The sequence below is a fragment of the Cricetulus griseus genome, chromosome 6 (genome assembly GCF_003668045.3).
Source record: "Cricetulus griseus strain 17A/GY chromosome 6, alternate assembly CriGri-PICRH-1.0, whole genome shotgun sequence".
Classification (NCBI taxonomy): domain Eukaryota; kingdom Metazoa; phylum Chordata; class Mammalia; order Rodentia; family Cricetidae; genus Cricetulus; species Cricetulus griseus.
In genome coordinates, this window is record NC_048599.1 from 47,735,920 (window position 1) to 47,750,532 (window position 14,613).

Here is a 14,613-nt window from a genome sequence, read left to right on the forward strand (position 1 = left end):
TGTTGCCATCATAACTTTCTGCAGCCATAGTGGCAGTCTCTGGTTCTCTTCACCCTCCAAGAGCTTGCACAGCAACTGCACACCTGAGAATTCCAAGGGCTCCACTTCTGTCTTTGAGCCAATTCTCTGCTGTGTGCCCATTGGTGACAATTGAGTTGTCATCTCTTATGCCCAAACTATTTCTAAACCCAAGGAAAACCCAGAAATAAATAATAGTGTAAAAGCAGCATTCTTTTTTGATGTCTTGGAAATTGGATCCAGGATGGAGAGAGAGTGTGTGTGTGTTCTAGGGATTGTTCCCAGAGCCAGGCAAAAAAAAATGCTCTACCATTAAGCTATGTCCTCAGCTTTTCCATGAGTTTTTTCCTGTTTTGTTTAGGGGGTGGTGTTTTGTTTTCCGTTTAATATTTACTTGTTTGGTTGGGTGGGGAGCTGTATGGTAGTCAGAGGACAACTTGGGAGAATCAGTTCTTTTCTTCACCATATGGGTCCAGCCTGTCAAACCTACATTTGGTGGCAAGTGCCTTTACCCCCAGTATTAGGGTTACTATTGCTGTGATGAAACACCATGACTAAAAAGCTGCTTGATGAGGAATGGATTTACTTAGATTTTGCTTCCGTATCACTGTTTATTATTGAAGAGAGTCAGGGCAGAAACTCAAGCAGGGCAGGAAAATATAGAGACAGGAGCTGATGCAGAGCCATGGAGGAGTGCTGCTTACTGGTTTGCTCTTTATGACTTACTTAATCTGCTTTCTTACAACACCCAGGAAGGACCACCAGACTGGGTTGGCCCAAACACAATAGGCCGGGTCCTCCCACATCAGTCCGGAATTAAGAAAATACCCTACAGGCTTGCCTACAGCTCAGTCTTACGGAGATATTTTCTCAGTTGAGGCTCCCTCCTTTCCAATGACTCTAGTTTATGTCAAATTGACATAACACTGGGCAGCACTACATGACTTCTGAAGGTGAAACTCTGTAAGTTGTGAGCAAACACAGGTTATCCAGGATGTACCAGCCTTGTTCAGGTACTGTAAGATACATGGCAGTGTTGCTGTGGAATTTGGGGTATATTCATGTAGACACATAACAAACTCATATATACGACCTTTGGATATAAGGATCAGTGAAGACTTTAGTTTTGTGTAAATTCTCTATTCTTTATGAAAGAACAGTAAACATATTTCATAATACAGTTTCAAAAAGCACTAATATGAATAACAACAGATATGCCAGTATGTTAACTGTAATTAATTCTGGATTATGAGTGTGACTTTTCTTTGAACGAATTGGGTTTTTTGGTTTTTTTTTTTTTTGCTTTTAGTTAAAAGTAAATAATTAAGTAACTAATACTTAAAGGTTCAGTGACAAATGGGCTATATTCTGGTTAAAGATTAAATTTGAGAAGCAAGAAAATGTGCAAAGGGAAAAAATTGAATTTGGCTTTCCCCATTTGCTAAGAAAGCATTAATCAGGATAATGTTCTACTTAAGGAGAAAAGACACTCTTTACATTTATGTGCTCCTACTTTATTTGGACTGGACAGGGTACAAGGAGGAAAAAGTCTCCTATTTTCGGTATTGTCTTGGCTTTCAACAGCAGTTACCAGGGAAACGCTTTTGTTTCCTGGTCACATGATCTGGTCATGCTTTTTGTCAGTGGCTGGTTATAAGTTTGTAAACCAAAGAGCTCTTGGTAACCTTGGCAGTCAGTCAGCATACTGTCCTGAATAGAAAATGGGCCAAAGGTCTAGCTTGTGCCGTCTTTCTAGTGGAGAAATGACTGCAACATCAGTCCTCTATTAAGAAAGAAAACATACAGGGCCAGGTAGGCATCATTTCTCAGGGAAAGAAGTTTATTTAATATTAAAATTATCTTGCCACTTCTACACTGTTCTTTTTCTTCTTTTTTGGTTTTTCGAGATAGGGTTTCTCTGTGTAGCTTTGGAGTTTATCCTCGCTCTGTAGACGAGGCTGGCCTCGAACTCATGGAGATCCGCCTGCCTCTGCCTCCCAAGTACTGGGATTAATGGCATGCACCACCAATGCCGCCACTATTACTTCTAAACCTTGTTATCCCATATGACTCTTTCCTCACTGCCTCTAATTTTTATTGTGAAACTACAGACAAAGGGAAAGGATAGTATGATGAATACTCACGAAGCCTACCACGTAGATTTATTCATTTATTTTTGAAGCAGGTCTCACTGTGTAACCCTGGCTGGCTTGGAACTCTTTCCTCTCACTAGCCCCCATATATTTTAGAATAAACCTTTCTATATCCATAAAATTCTTGGCAGTTGATCCTAATTGTGTTAACCCTGCATGTTAATTTGAGGAGAATTGATATGTGTACTACACTGGGTAATCACACCCCTGAGCAAAACTGACTCTCTCTTCCTTAGCAGCCAATTGCTCCTCAGCTAGCAATGGGAACTCAGAACCCTTTCCTTGGCCATGTTGCATTTTTTTGACTTGAGCTGGGCAGTGGTGGTGGTGCATGCCTTTAATTCCAGTACTTGGGAGGCAGAGACAGGCGGATGTTGGCAAGTTTGAGGCCAGCCTGGTCTACAGAATGAGTTACAGGACAGCTAGGGCTGTTATACAGAGAAAACCTGTCTTGAAAAGCAGAGAGAGAGAGAGAGAGAGAGAGAGAGAGAGAGAGAGAGAGAGAGAGAGAGAGAGAGAGAGAGACAGACAGACAAGAAAGGACATTTTGACTGTCTTGATTTTGTGCAGGTAACCACACCCACTGTAAGGTCACGTGTGCAGTGGTTGTATCTTGTCCGGAAGACCACACTTTGTAGTACTGCTCCCTATCCTCCAGTTCTTAGTCTTTTGTCCTCTTCTGTGATGTTCACAAAGCCTTGTTGGCATGGTGGTGGGATTCCTGTGAATGTCCCAGTTAGTCACTCATAGCCACCTGTTTTGTTCTCAGCATTTTGGCCAGTGTGAGCTTCTACATTAACCACTCCCCATTGCAAAAGGAAGTTTCTCTGAGCAAGGAGGAGCATAGCTCTGTGAGTGTAAACACAAATATTTAGAAAGCAATTCCATGACTTCCATTGAAGAAAGCAATAGTACTAGGTTTCACCTAGTTCCTGTGACCACCCCAGCCAAGGGCCTTGGGCCAAGTTTACAGTACCAGACATGGATTTTCTTCTGTGGCTTGGCCTGAAATCCAGTCATAAGGTGATTGGTTAACCTATAGCATTCATGACATCATTATTATAACAGTGGGCACATCTTGCCTGGCAGGTCATTGTTGTAGCATGTAGGGTCCGGAGTTGCGTATGACTACTGATGTCTTTCTCCTTCAGCAGCCTGGATAGCACATTCCAGCACTGTGAAAGCTGACCATCAGAAAGTCTAGTCAGTTCCAGATATATATATATATATATATATATATATATATATATATATATCTTTCCTGCAATGAAAAAATGTGTGATGTCTTCTGCATTAGATTTTTTTTTGAGAGAGAGAAGGTCTCACCGTGAGTCATGGCAGGCCTAGAACACACTATGTAGACCAAGCTATCCTTGAATTTATAGAAATACACCTATCTCTGCCTACAAAGTGCTGGGATTAAAAACATGTACCACCATGCTCAGCCTACAATATATTTTTTGAAGTTTTTCAAGTGTATGCTTTATCTATGCATTTCTATGCATCACTTGTGTGCCTGGGGCTCACAGAGGCAAGAACAGGGTGTCAGATCCCCTGATCCGCAGTTATAGATGGTTGTGAGCCACCATGTGGATACTGGGAATTGAACCCAGATCCTCTGAAGAGCAACCAGTGCTCTTAATACTGAGCCATCTCTCCAGCTCTTTACTCTCTGTTTTTGGTGGGCAACCAAGAGCAGTGGCAATAGCCTGTCTTGTTTGGGGGAGCCTCTGGAGCCTTCCTGATCAATAACTTGTAGGGTTGTATCCCATGCCTGGTACTGGGATTTTCATTTAATAGCCCATATCTTCTGTGAACAGCACTGTCTATCCATGCAGGGTACCTCCGTTCAACTCTTTTTTTGTTTTTTTTTGTTTTTTTTTTTTTTGTTGTTGTTGTTTTTCAAGACAGGGTTTCTCTGTGGCTTTGGAGCCTGTCCTGGAACTAGCTCTTGTAGACCAGGTTGGTCTTGAACTCACAGAGATCCTCCTGCCTCTGCCTCCCCAGTGCTGGAATTAAAGGCATGTGCCACCACCACCTGGCCCATTCAACGCTTTTTAAGTCATATTTTTAGGAGAGGTAGGTAGGAGTGTGTGTGTGTGTGTGTGTGTGTGTGTGTGTGTGTGTGTGTGTGTGTGTGTGTTCATGTTTGTGTGTGGTTCTGTGTACATACAGGTGCCCTAGGAGGCCAGAAGTGGGCATTGGATCCCCTGGAACCGGCATTAAAAGCAGGTGTAAGTTGCCAAAGTGGGTACTGAGTTCTGGACCTGGGCCTTGGGACTGAACTCTGGTTCTCTGGAAGCGCACCAAGTGCCATTTCTCTAATCCTTTAAGTCATATTTTAAAATGACATTGTAGTGAGTTTCCATGAGCCCTTAAAAATATATATATATATATATATATATCCTTAGTTTTGGGGGCTGGAGCAATGGCTCAGCACTGACTGCTCTTCCAGAGGAGACATGGGTTCAATTCCCAGCACTCACATGGCAGCTAACAACTGTAACTCCCAAGATTTGACACCCTCACACAGACATGCAGGCAAAACACCAACGCACAGAAAATAAAAATAAATTAAATAAATAAATCCTTAGTTTTGGTTACCCCACCCCTACTCCTTTCTCTTCCCTCAACCCCTACCCCCAACCTATTTAACCCTTTAACTGCCAATATTCTCTCCTACTTGATAGCAGCTGTTTGCTAGATCCCCTCCCCCAGTTAAAGCTTCTTGCCCTCCCCTCTCACCCTTTCTGACTTCTTGACCTCTACAAACATTACAAGTTAAATATAGAAATCTTAAAATTTGAAACTAGGGGCTGAGTTCAGTTCCCAGCACCACCATTGAGTGACTCACAACCATCTTCAACTCCAGCTCCAGGGGACCCCTATGCCTCTGACCTCTGTGGGCACCTGCATGCATACACATATGATTAGCATTTTTTAAAAGAAAAGAAAACTCAAAGCTAGAACTACATATAATACAGAGCATGTGGTGTGTGTCTTTCTGGGCTTAGATTATCTCACTTCAGCATCCACCGCCATCTGTTTTCCTGAAATTTTGATAATTTCATTTCTCTTTACAGATGAATAAAATTCTGATGTGTATATGTATCACATTGTCATTATCCATCAGTTGATGGACATCTAAGCAGATTCCATTTCCTGGTTATTTTGAAATGGACAGCAGTAAAATAGATATACAAATATTTCTGTCTACAGATATGAAGTTAGGAGTGGTATATTGAGGCCATATGGTAGTTCTATTTTTAGCTTTTTGAGAAACCTCCACACACTGCATCCCATAGTGTCTGTACCAGTTTCTATCTCTACCACGCATAAACCCCTACCCACTGGTATAGGGCTGCTGTTTCCCTGTATGCTTGTCAGCACTTGTTGTTATTTTTTTCTTAATGATAGCCATTATGACTGGGATAAAGTGGAATCTCAAAGTAGTTTTAGTTTGCATTCCTAATGGTTAATGATACTGAACACTTAAGAATGTTCCAGGAGGGTCGGGAGTTAGACCTGGAGGTGGTAAAGGATCAGACTTGACTGTTACATTGAGAGCTCATCTTTGGGCTTACTGAGAAGGAATAGAGGGAGATAGGGAGGCAGTAGAGTCCATAGAGATTTTATTATTTAGGAATACATGTCTCTTTACACTCTGCCTGGGTGCAAGGAATGTCGCTTCTGCCAAAGGAGTAATAACTCTCTAGAAATCAAGTGTTTCTCCTGTGCTGAGACTCCCTAAGGATGGTCATGTGGATGAATTGGAGCTTAGTTTATTGATCCTTTATTATCTAAGACATATGAACCCTTTATACCAATTTTTGCTTTTGTTTGTTGCTTTTGAGGCAGACTGATAAAGACTAAAATTAGGCTAAATCAGCATGGAAACAGCAGTAAAAAGACATTGGGAATTCTTGGAGTCATCTCCTGATTGATTATGAATGGGGCCTTAGTGTGTCATCCTTTACTGAACCAAAGAGCCACTGACAGTCTAGTTCATAATCAGTAGTTCAGGTTGTCTTTAGACTACTTGCACATAATCATCTCGTCCAGAAAATGGAAGAGAAGGGTATGGTTCTGGTTAAAGAGACTAGTGTCAGTTTCCATACCTAACAAAACCATTCCGCATGCATGTGCCTTTTAGGGATTTTTCATACACTGCTGCACTCAGGAAACTGTGTTCTGTTACAGCTGCAGCCGACTCCGCCAGGTTCAGAACATCATGACACAGAGCAGCAAGTCACAGCCTGATGGGATTCTCTGCATCCTAGGTTAGTGCTTTGTAAGGTGGGACTCACAGTGGCAGTGGTTTGTATTCTTGATCTCAGGAAGACACTAATAATGCTGTCATGGGGGATACATTGTAGGTTAGTGTCCTCCCAGTTTTTGTCCCTGTGAAATCTGCTCCTGTTTTATTGTGGGAGAATATTAAGAGAGATGACAGTGAGATAAGGAGCTCTTACCATTCTTGGAGCTCCTGCTGCAACCCATTCTTTTTAAAATCCTATAGACAGCATCTGTGTGCTCCTGCCCCTGCCATTCTGCACATGACTGTAGGTAGCCCCAGGATAACTCAGACATTGAGAGGCAGTAGTAAAGACAGTGTCGCTTAATTTCCTCTTGTCTCTGGTCAAACTTTTCTAGACTAATCATAAGTGAGGGTCATTGCAGGAACACATACCATCACACCACACCTTGCAGTGCATGCTAAGCATTGCTTCTGACGATTGTGAAGGGTTAGGGCTTATTATTCTATTCCACCCTCTTGTCCTCATCTTTTCAAACCACCTTAACTTGCTTTTGTTTGATCACACATTTTTCATAAAGATCTCTCTGAGATCTATTCTTGGGCTAACTGAAAGTATTCCAAGATCTAGTAAATCAGTAGAAGACCATATTCTCTGGTTCTTTCTACCCCTAATAATTGCTTTTTATGGGGCTGGAGGTGGCTCAGTAGTTAAGAGCATTTCATGTTCTTCCAGAGGACCTAAGTTTGATTCCCAGTACCCACATGGTGGCTCACATCCATCTGTAAATCCAATTCTAGGGGATCTCATGGATCCTAGAGGGTACTATTCTGGATTCATTGGATACCAAGCATACGTGGTACATACACATATATGTGGGCCAAATATCCATATACATGTAAACTAAAAACTGAAAGAAAAAAAAAGCTTTTCAGAAATCAATAGCTTTAGTAATCTTTGTTCCTTAATTTCCCCATCTATGTAGATCTTGAGATCCAAGGAAGGTGCCTTATGCTTCAGCCTGTTTCTTTCACAAGGGGTGGTTTATTTAGTTTTAGCTCAAAACTGGTTTGAACTGCCTCTGGCCATCAGGGCTTTACTAAATGGGCAAGTCATTGGTGATTATTGTGTTCCATGGTATGAGATAGCTAGTCACAGCCTTCTTTGCCTTGCAGGAATTGACAGCAGGTATAACGAAGGTTGCAGAGAGCTGGCAAATTACCTTCTATTTGGTTTATACAGTCAGAATACCACTGATTTTGAGAAAACAGGATTTTCTGAAGAAATTCTAGATGGTAAGTCTATATTGACTCTTAGTTCATGATCTTTCTTAAAGAAATTGTTTTAATTTTAATTTGTTGTATGAGTGTTTTGCTTGCATGTATGTATGTGCACCATTTGTGTTCTTGGTATCCTTGGAGGCCACAGGAGGACATTGGATGCCCTGGAACTGGAGTTCCAGATAGTTATGAGCCACCATGCAGGTGTTAGGAATAAAACCCACGTCCTTTGGAAGAGTATTAAGTTCTTTTAACTACTAAGCCATCTCTCCAGCCCCAATTCATGATCTTTTGTTTCTGCAAGGTTTTTTGTTTTTTTCTGTTTTGTGGTTTTGGTTTTTTTGTTGTTGTTTTTTTGTTTATTTGGAGTCAGAGTCTCTTGTAGCTTTAAATGGCTTGAAACTCACTGTGTAGACCAGGCTGAACTTGAACTCTGAGATCTATCTGCCTCTGCCTCCTTAAAGACGTACACCCAAGTACCCCATTCATGATCTTTTTTATGGGAAAATGTGGTCGAATTTTAAATATTCCAATGCGCTAGTAAATTTTTGCCTTATTTTGTTTTACTGTTTGAATGATGTGTGATATTCTAATTAGTATTGAAATTGGCAACCCTCTGGCCTCAGCCTCCCAAATAGCTGGAATTAACAACTGGTAAGATTGTCTTTTTAATAGTGAAAAATTACATTTCCTTATTGACCTATTAAGTAATATATTCTGTTGGTCATACACTGCTTAACAGACTATCAACAAGCAGTTTCTAGAATACATTTGCTGGGTAAATCATCTTTGAGACCAAAAGCAGGCATCAGTATTTGGCATTATCTCTTGGCAGTGTACTGGTTTTTCTTAGTATTGCCCACTGATTCTTTTCACCAAAGGTTCAGATTGTTCACTGTTGCCCAGTGAAAGCACTTTGAGCTTGAGGCAGGGATGAGCTGTTCTTGTAAGCTGCTCTTGTGAGGAAGATGATTTTATGTGGATCGTGAGCTGAGGAACAAGGGCCTATTGTCCTGCTGTCTCTGGGAATTGTTTTTTGTGTGACTTTAACACAATGCAGGCTTTCTGCCTGCAGTCTGCCTTCTCTGGCTTGGAGACACTGCATGTGTTGATGCTGCTGTGGGCTGTTGCCCAGGAGCCATCTCTGATATCATATACTTAGCATTATAAATTGTCTGCAAGATGAGTCAGGAGACATACAACAAACAAGTGAAACTGGACAAGAGACAAGACACTTTTGCAAGGCAGCTGGGGAGGGCATGAAAGCAAACATTTGATGTCAGATGATCTCATTTGAGTATAGTGGTTCTCAGATGGGGGCCAGTTTTGTCCCCTAGGAGACATTTAGCAATGTCTGAAGACATTTTTGATAACCATGTTTTGGTTTATGGTACTACTGGCATCTAGTGGACGCTAGGGATGCAACTCAACATCTCAAAACACACAAGAAAGCCCCGATTACACGATGAAGAATTATCTGACTTAAGACAGTCCATAGTTCTGCGTGCCAAAGTCCCCAATACTGTTTATCCGCATAGTTTAACCTATCCTTTTATCACAAATACAGAAAAAGAAGACTGAAATTACTTTCTGTTAATTTCCTTCCTTCCTTCCTTCCTTCCTTCCTTCCTTCCTTCCTTCCTTCCTCCCTCCCTCCATCCCTCCCTTCCTTCCTCCCTTTCTTCCTTCCATCTCTCTGTCTGAGGTAGGCTCTCACTGTACTCAGGCCAGCTTCAGATCCACAGTGCTTCTCAGCCTTCTGGGTACTAGGTTTACATGCACATCACCACTGTCATCTTCAACAGTTCTTTTTCTTATTTATTTATTTATTTATTTATTTATTTTTGGTTTTTCATGACAGGGATTCTCTGTAGCTTTGAAGCCTGTCCTGGAGCTTGCTCTGTAGACCAGGCTGGCCTTGAACTCTCAGAGATCCACCTCTGCCTCTGCCTCCTGAGTGTTGGGATTAAAGGCATATGCTACCACTGCCTGACTCTTTAATTTTTGATATTAAAATAAAATTATAACATTTTCCCTTACTTTTCTTCCCTTCTCAACCTGTGGGTCACAACCCCTTTGGCAAACCTCTGTCTCCAAAAAAATATTTACATTGAAATTCATAACAGTAGCAAAATTACAGTTATGAAATGGCAACAAAAATAATTTAATGGTTGGGGTTCACCACAACGTGAGGAACTGTATTGAAGGGTCTTAGCATTAGAAAAGCCAACATGAGATACTTACTTTTCAAAGACATTTTAAAAAACATTTTACATAATTCTACTCTCCTCCTACTACTATTATTGTTGTTATTGTTGTTGTTGTTGTTATTTAGACAGGTTCTCTTTATGTAGCTGTGACCTTCTTGGAACAAGCTATGTAGAGATGCTGGCCTCAAACTCAGAGTTCTGTGATTAAAAGCTTGTGCCACCACACCTGGCCAAACTACCATCCAGTCTGTGCCCTTTCCTCCTCTTCCTCGTCCTCCTGATGCTTCTCATTCATCTGCTGCTGTTTTTTTGTTTTTTGCTTTTTTTTTTTTTTGATACCATCTCTGTGTTTAAATCAGGGTGGCATCCTTGCACTTGCACTGGTATCATGAGCATGTGCCATAACGCCCAGCTTCATCCCTCTTCCTCCTCCCCCGGCCCCTCCCCTTCCTTCTTTTGAGATAGAGTCTGGCCATCCTGGAACTCACTATGTACGTAAACATGCTGGCCTTGAACTCAATGAGATCCTCCTACCTCTGCCGCCTGAGTGCTGGGATTAAACAATTACAGCTACTACACCCTGGCCATATTTTCTTCTTCTATCTGGCTGTTTATTCGGAGTGTATGAAATTTGTAATTAGATTTAGCAGTTGTTATGATAACATTTGTTTCTTGATCCTAAATCTTTAAGGTTACACTTGAATGTATAGTACGGTATCTAGTGAATCAGTGTAGTGTGTGTGTGGTGTATAATGGATCCCCACTTTTTCAGGTGTCATACAATTTCTGCCTTAGCAGGTAGTCTGCGGTTGATTTAGGACAGGGATCTGGGGCTGTGGGACTGAGGAAAGACAGAACTGAGGCATGAGAGAGAGGGTCGCTTCTGCTCTGCACGCTTCTCATTTCCAGCAATCCCCAGCTGGGTCCTGTTAGAAAGGTCTAGTTGCACTGACATCAGAGGAGCCATTGGATGAAGCCTGCTTTTCTTTTGGAATTATGGCTGCTTTCATTTTCCATGCCCAGGCTACTTTAGTACTTCTGTCCCATTCCATCACGCTCTCTCGTGGTGCTTGAATTTGCCTGGGTTTCTTTGCACCCTTGGGATTTCTTTATTTACTTGATCTACCAGTGTTGATGCCTGTTCCAAATCTGCAGTCTATTGGTATGTTTCCAGAAGCTCTTTTACTTGCCTGTGCTTCCTTCCTTCCAGCTTTTCCTGTGTCCAGAGTTCACTGATATACACAGTAACCTTCCCTAAGACTGACAGGCAGTGTCCAGGCTCACAATTGCCTGGAGCCAAATGAACCTCTGGCCAGAAATTTTAGACACTGGCTTTAATGTGGAGTCCCTGCCATTGGTGTTGTTTCTTGACTTGGTGGCCATGTTATTTCCGTTGGATATTTATCTCCTCATTGAAATAAATTGTGAAGCCAGGTGTTCTGATACATATCTGTACTCCCTGAATTTAGGAGGTAGAGGTAGAGGCAGAAGGAATGCTGTAAATTCAAGGCCAGCCTGGTCTACACAGTAAATTCCAGGTTAGTCTGAAAAAGAAGCCAGGCTAGTGGCTCAGTCCTGAAATCACAGCTGCTTGCTCCCTGGGCTATGTATAGAGTTCAAGGCCAGCTGAGGCAACTCAGTGTGATAGAGCATGTGCCTAGCATGTGTATAGCTCTAGGCTCAACCTTCAGTAATGAAACCACTGTCATCAGTCAGTCAGTAATTAAATAACATAGCCTAGATCAGCACCACAGCTCTGACTTTCCTGAAATTTGCAGTACAGTTTCAGGAAATGAAGCCTGTCCTTTTGACTTATTTTGGGCATACACTGTCATATCTAGGAGGCCATCATAGGAAGAACATTTCAGCAGCACTAGAAAACCCTTACTGTCCACACCTGACTGTTGCTTGGTTAAATAATTACACATTTAGGCTTTTGTTATATTGTTTCTGAAATAGCTATGTGTTTGGTTTGGGAGTTTTGTTTGTTTGTTATACTAGAAATGAACCCAGGGCCTGGCCATGCAACCCTGAATTGCTGAACTACAATCCTATGCATTAATGGAGGTAATATTTTCTGGGCAGAAGCTGCCTTTGACAATTTTGTGTTTTGCTTTTTTTCTTACAGATGTGATTATATTGATTAAATCGGATAGTGTTCATCTATATTGTAATCCTGTCAACTACCAATACCTTCTGCCTTATGTAGCACATTGGAGAAACCTACATTTCCACTGCATGACCGAAAATGAGGTGAGGAGGAAGGATGGGCTAAGTACTTCATTCAGGAAAGTGTTGATTTGGACCAGAAGCCCCTTATGGGACATTCCAGATCCAGTGTCAGAGTCTGGTCACACAGAAATGAATATTCAAGTAGAAAGCTGTACACCATGAGACTTTTAGTTGTTTGCCTAGTGGAGACAGAGAGGCTTTCACACTGGGCTTCTGACTCCTCTGTCCTGACCTCCTGAAGCCTGTCTAGTACTCATGCTCACGGACTGCCCCTGAGGGCTTTTCCAACCTCCAGACCAAGAGCTTCAGCAGGCAACAATAGCTGCAAATGTCACTCAATACTAAGTTGTAGGCTTGTTTATTTATTGGACTAGCTTTTTTTTTTTTTTTTTTTTTTTTGGTTTATTTGGTTTTTTCGAGACAAGGCTTCTCTGTGGCTTTGGAGGCTGTCCTGGAACTAGCTCTTGTAGACCAGGCTGGTCTTAAACTCACAGAGATCCACCTGCCTCTGCCTCCCGAGTGCTGGGATTAAAGGTATGTGCCACCACTGCCTGGCAGGACCTTACTTTTTTTGACATAGTAACTCTTTGTTTATTATTGTCACTTTTCCTTTTTTTTTAATTTTTATTTAATATGTATATACAGTGTTCTGCCTGCATGTGTCTCAGCAGGCCAGAAGAGGGCACCAGATCTCATTACAGATGGTTGTGAGCTACCAAGTGGTTGCTGGGAATTAGACTCAGGACGTCTGGAAGAGCAGTCAGTGCTCTTAACCACTGAGCCATCTCTCCAGCCCCCTGGCCTCTGCCTTCTAAGTGCTGGGGTTAAAGGCATGTTCCACAAGCCCAGCAGATTGTAACTTGACTATGCAATTTTTGAGTGAGTCTAAACTTTATAGATGACAAAGTTGGGTTACAGTATCAAAAGACTGGACGTGCCTACAAAACTTAGAATTTTCTTAAACTTTGTGACATTTATGTCTGGGTTTCTTGGTGTCTATTTCTATTCCCTTTGGGTTCTTTTGAAGAATATGACTAGAAAGAAAATTGGGATTTTTCTGCCTATAATGTCATGGCAGTTTCCACCCAGCATTGAGTAAGAACTTTTCTTTCCATGTGATTATAGTTTTATCTCTTCCATGTAAGTCTCAGTCAATCTATTTGAGTTGATTTTTGTTTATGAAATGAAGAAATGGAGACTACTTTTGAGCAACAAATAAGATAGTTGGCTTTAGAAACTCATCCTTCCCTAGTTGCCATTTAAGATAGCCCCTGAAAATATACAACGATAATTCGGAACTGTGAATGATATATCAAAGCTCATCTTCCTCTTAATTTCCCTTTTTAGTATGAAGATGAGGAAGCAGCAGAAGAATTTAAGATCTCCAGCTTTGTGGACATGGTTCGAGACTGCAGTAGAATTGGTATTCCTTACAGCTCCCAAGGTATCTGACACGGCCATTTAAGAAACTTGCTTGGATGGTGTGCAGGTTGAATTGCTCCTGCCTCTTTCATGGTAGATATTTGGCTGGAAAACTGCTTGACCCATTTTCACTAAGACAAAGAGTCAACCAGAATGAAATTTAGGGACTTCTATACAAACTTCTCTTCATAACTCTGAAGTTACCACAGTAGCATACCAAGGTGCCTGTGGTCAAGGAGAACCACAGGGATTTAGCACAATTAACATCTAGTCTGTATCCTTTATTACTTAGAGTGTAGATATGATACATCTTCATAATTGGAAACTGTAATTTGAATAGTTATTTAAAAGGTCTGCTTATGAGGCTAGAAAGATGGCTAAGGGCATGTACTGGCCTTTCAGGGGCCTGAGTTTGGTTCTTAGTAGCCATACTAGTCATACTGGGTACTCCAGTTCCAGGGGATCTGGCTCTATGGGTACCCGCACACATACATACACATAATTAAGATAAAATACATCTTTTTGCCAGGTGTGGTAGCACCAACCTTTAATCCTAGCCCCTGGGAGGCAGAAGTAGGTGGCTGTCTAGAAGTGTGAGGCCAGTATGGTCTACATACTGGGTTCTAGGCCAGCCAAGGCTACATAGAAACCCCATCTCAGACAGACAAACATGTTTACAGGACATGGAATACAAGGGGGGAACCAACAAGTTTATTAGTGCTAATATTGTAGGAAGAAAAAGAAACACTGAATATTGAAACTATTGTCACAAAAAGGAGACCCATTTTTTATTTGTTTTGTTTTGATACAGGGTTCCACTGTGGCTACTCCATGCCTAGGACTAGCTATGTAGACCAGGCTGACCTCAAATGCCAGAGGTCCACCTGCCTCTGTGTCCCAGGTGCTGTGATTAAATGCAAATTCCATTACACCTGGCCAGTAAGGAAACTTTGTGATTTGATTTAGTAGTTTTCCTTTGAGGAATCTGATTGGCTATTTCTTCAGCAAGAACAACTTTGGTCTGTTAATAAATATATTCACT

General features: G+C 41.5%; 1 protein-coding gene across 3 annotated transcripts in view; it reads left to right on the top strand.

Moving 5' to 3' along the window:
• C6H20orf194 (chromosome 6 C20orf194 homolog) overlaps positions 1–14,613 on the top strand; it is a 137,477-nt gene that overhangs the window by 10,019 nt on the left and 112,845 nt on the right. For 2 of the 3 annotated variants that reach the window (XM_027421772.2, XM_027421773.2), the window contains exons 2-5: positions 6,372–6,451; positions 7,603–7,722; positions 12,046–12,170; positions 13,497–13,593. In XM_027421772.2, coding sequence (XP_027277573.1) covers positions 6,372–6,451; positions 7,603–7,722; positions 12,046–12,170; positions 13,497–13,593 — 422 coding nt within the window. The remainder of the gene's footprint in view (positions 1–6,371; positions 6,452–7,602; positions 7,723–12,045; positions 12,171–13,496; positions 13,594–14,613) is intronic. The other variant, XM_027421774.2, reaches the window with a different exon arrangement.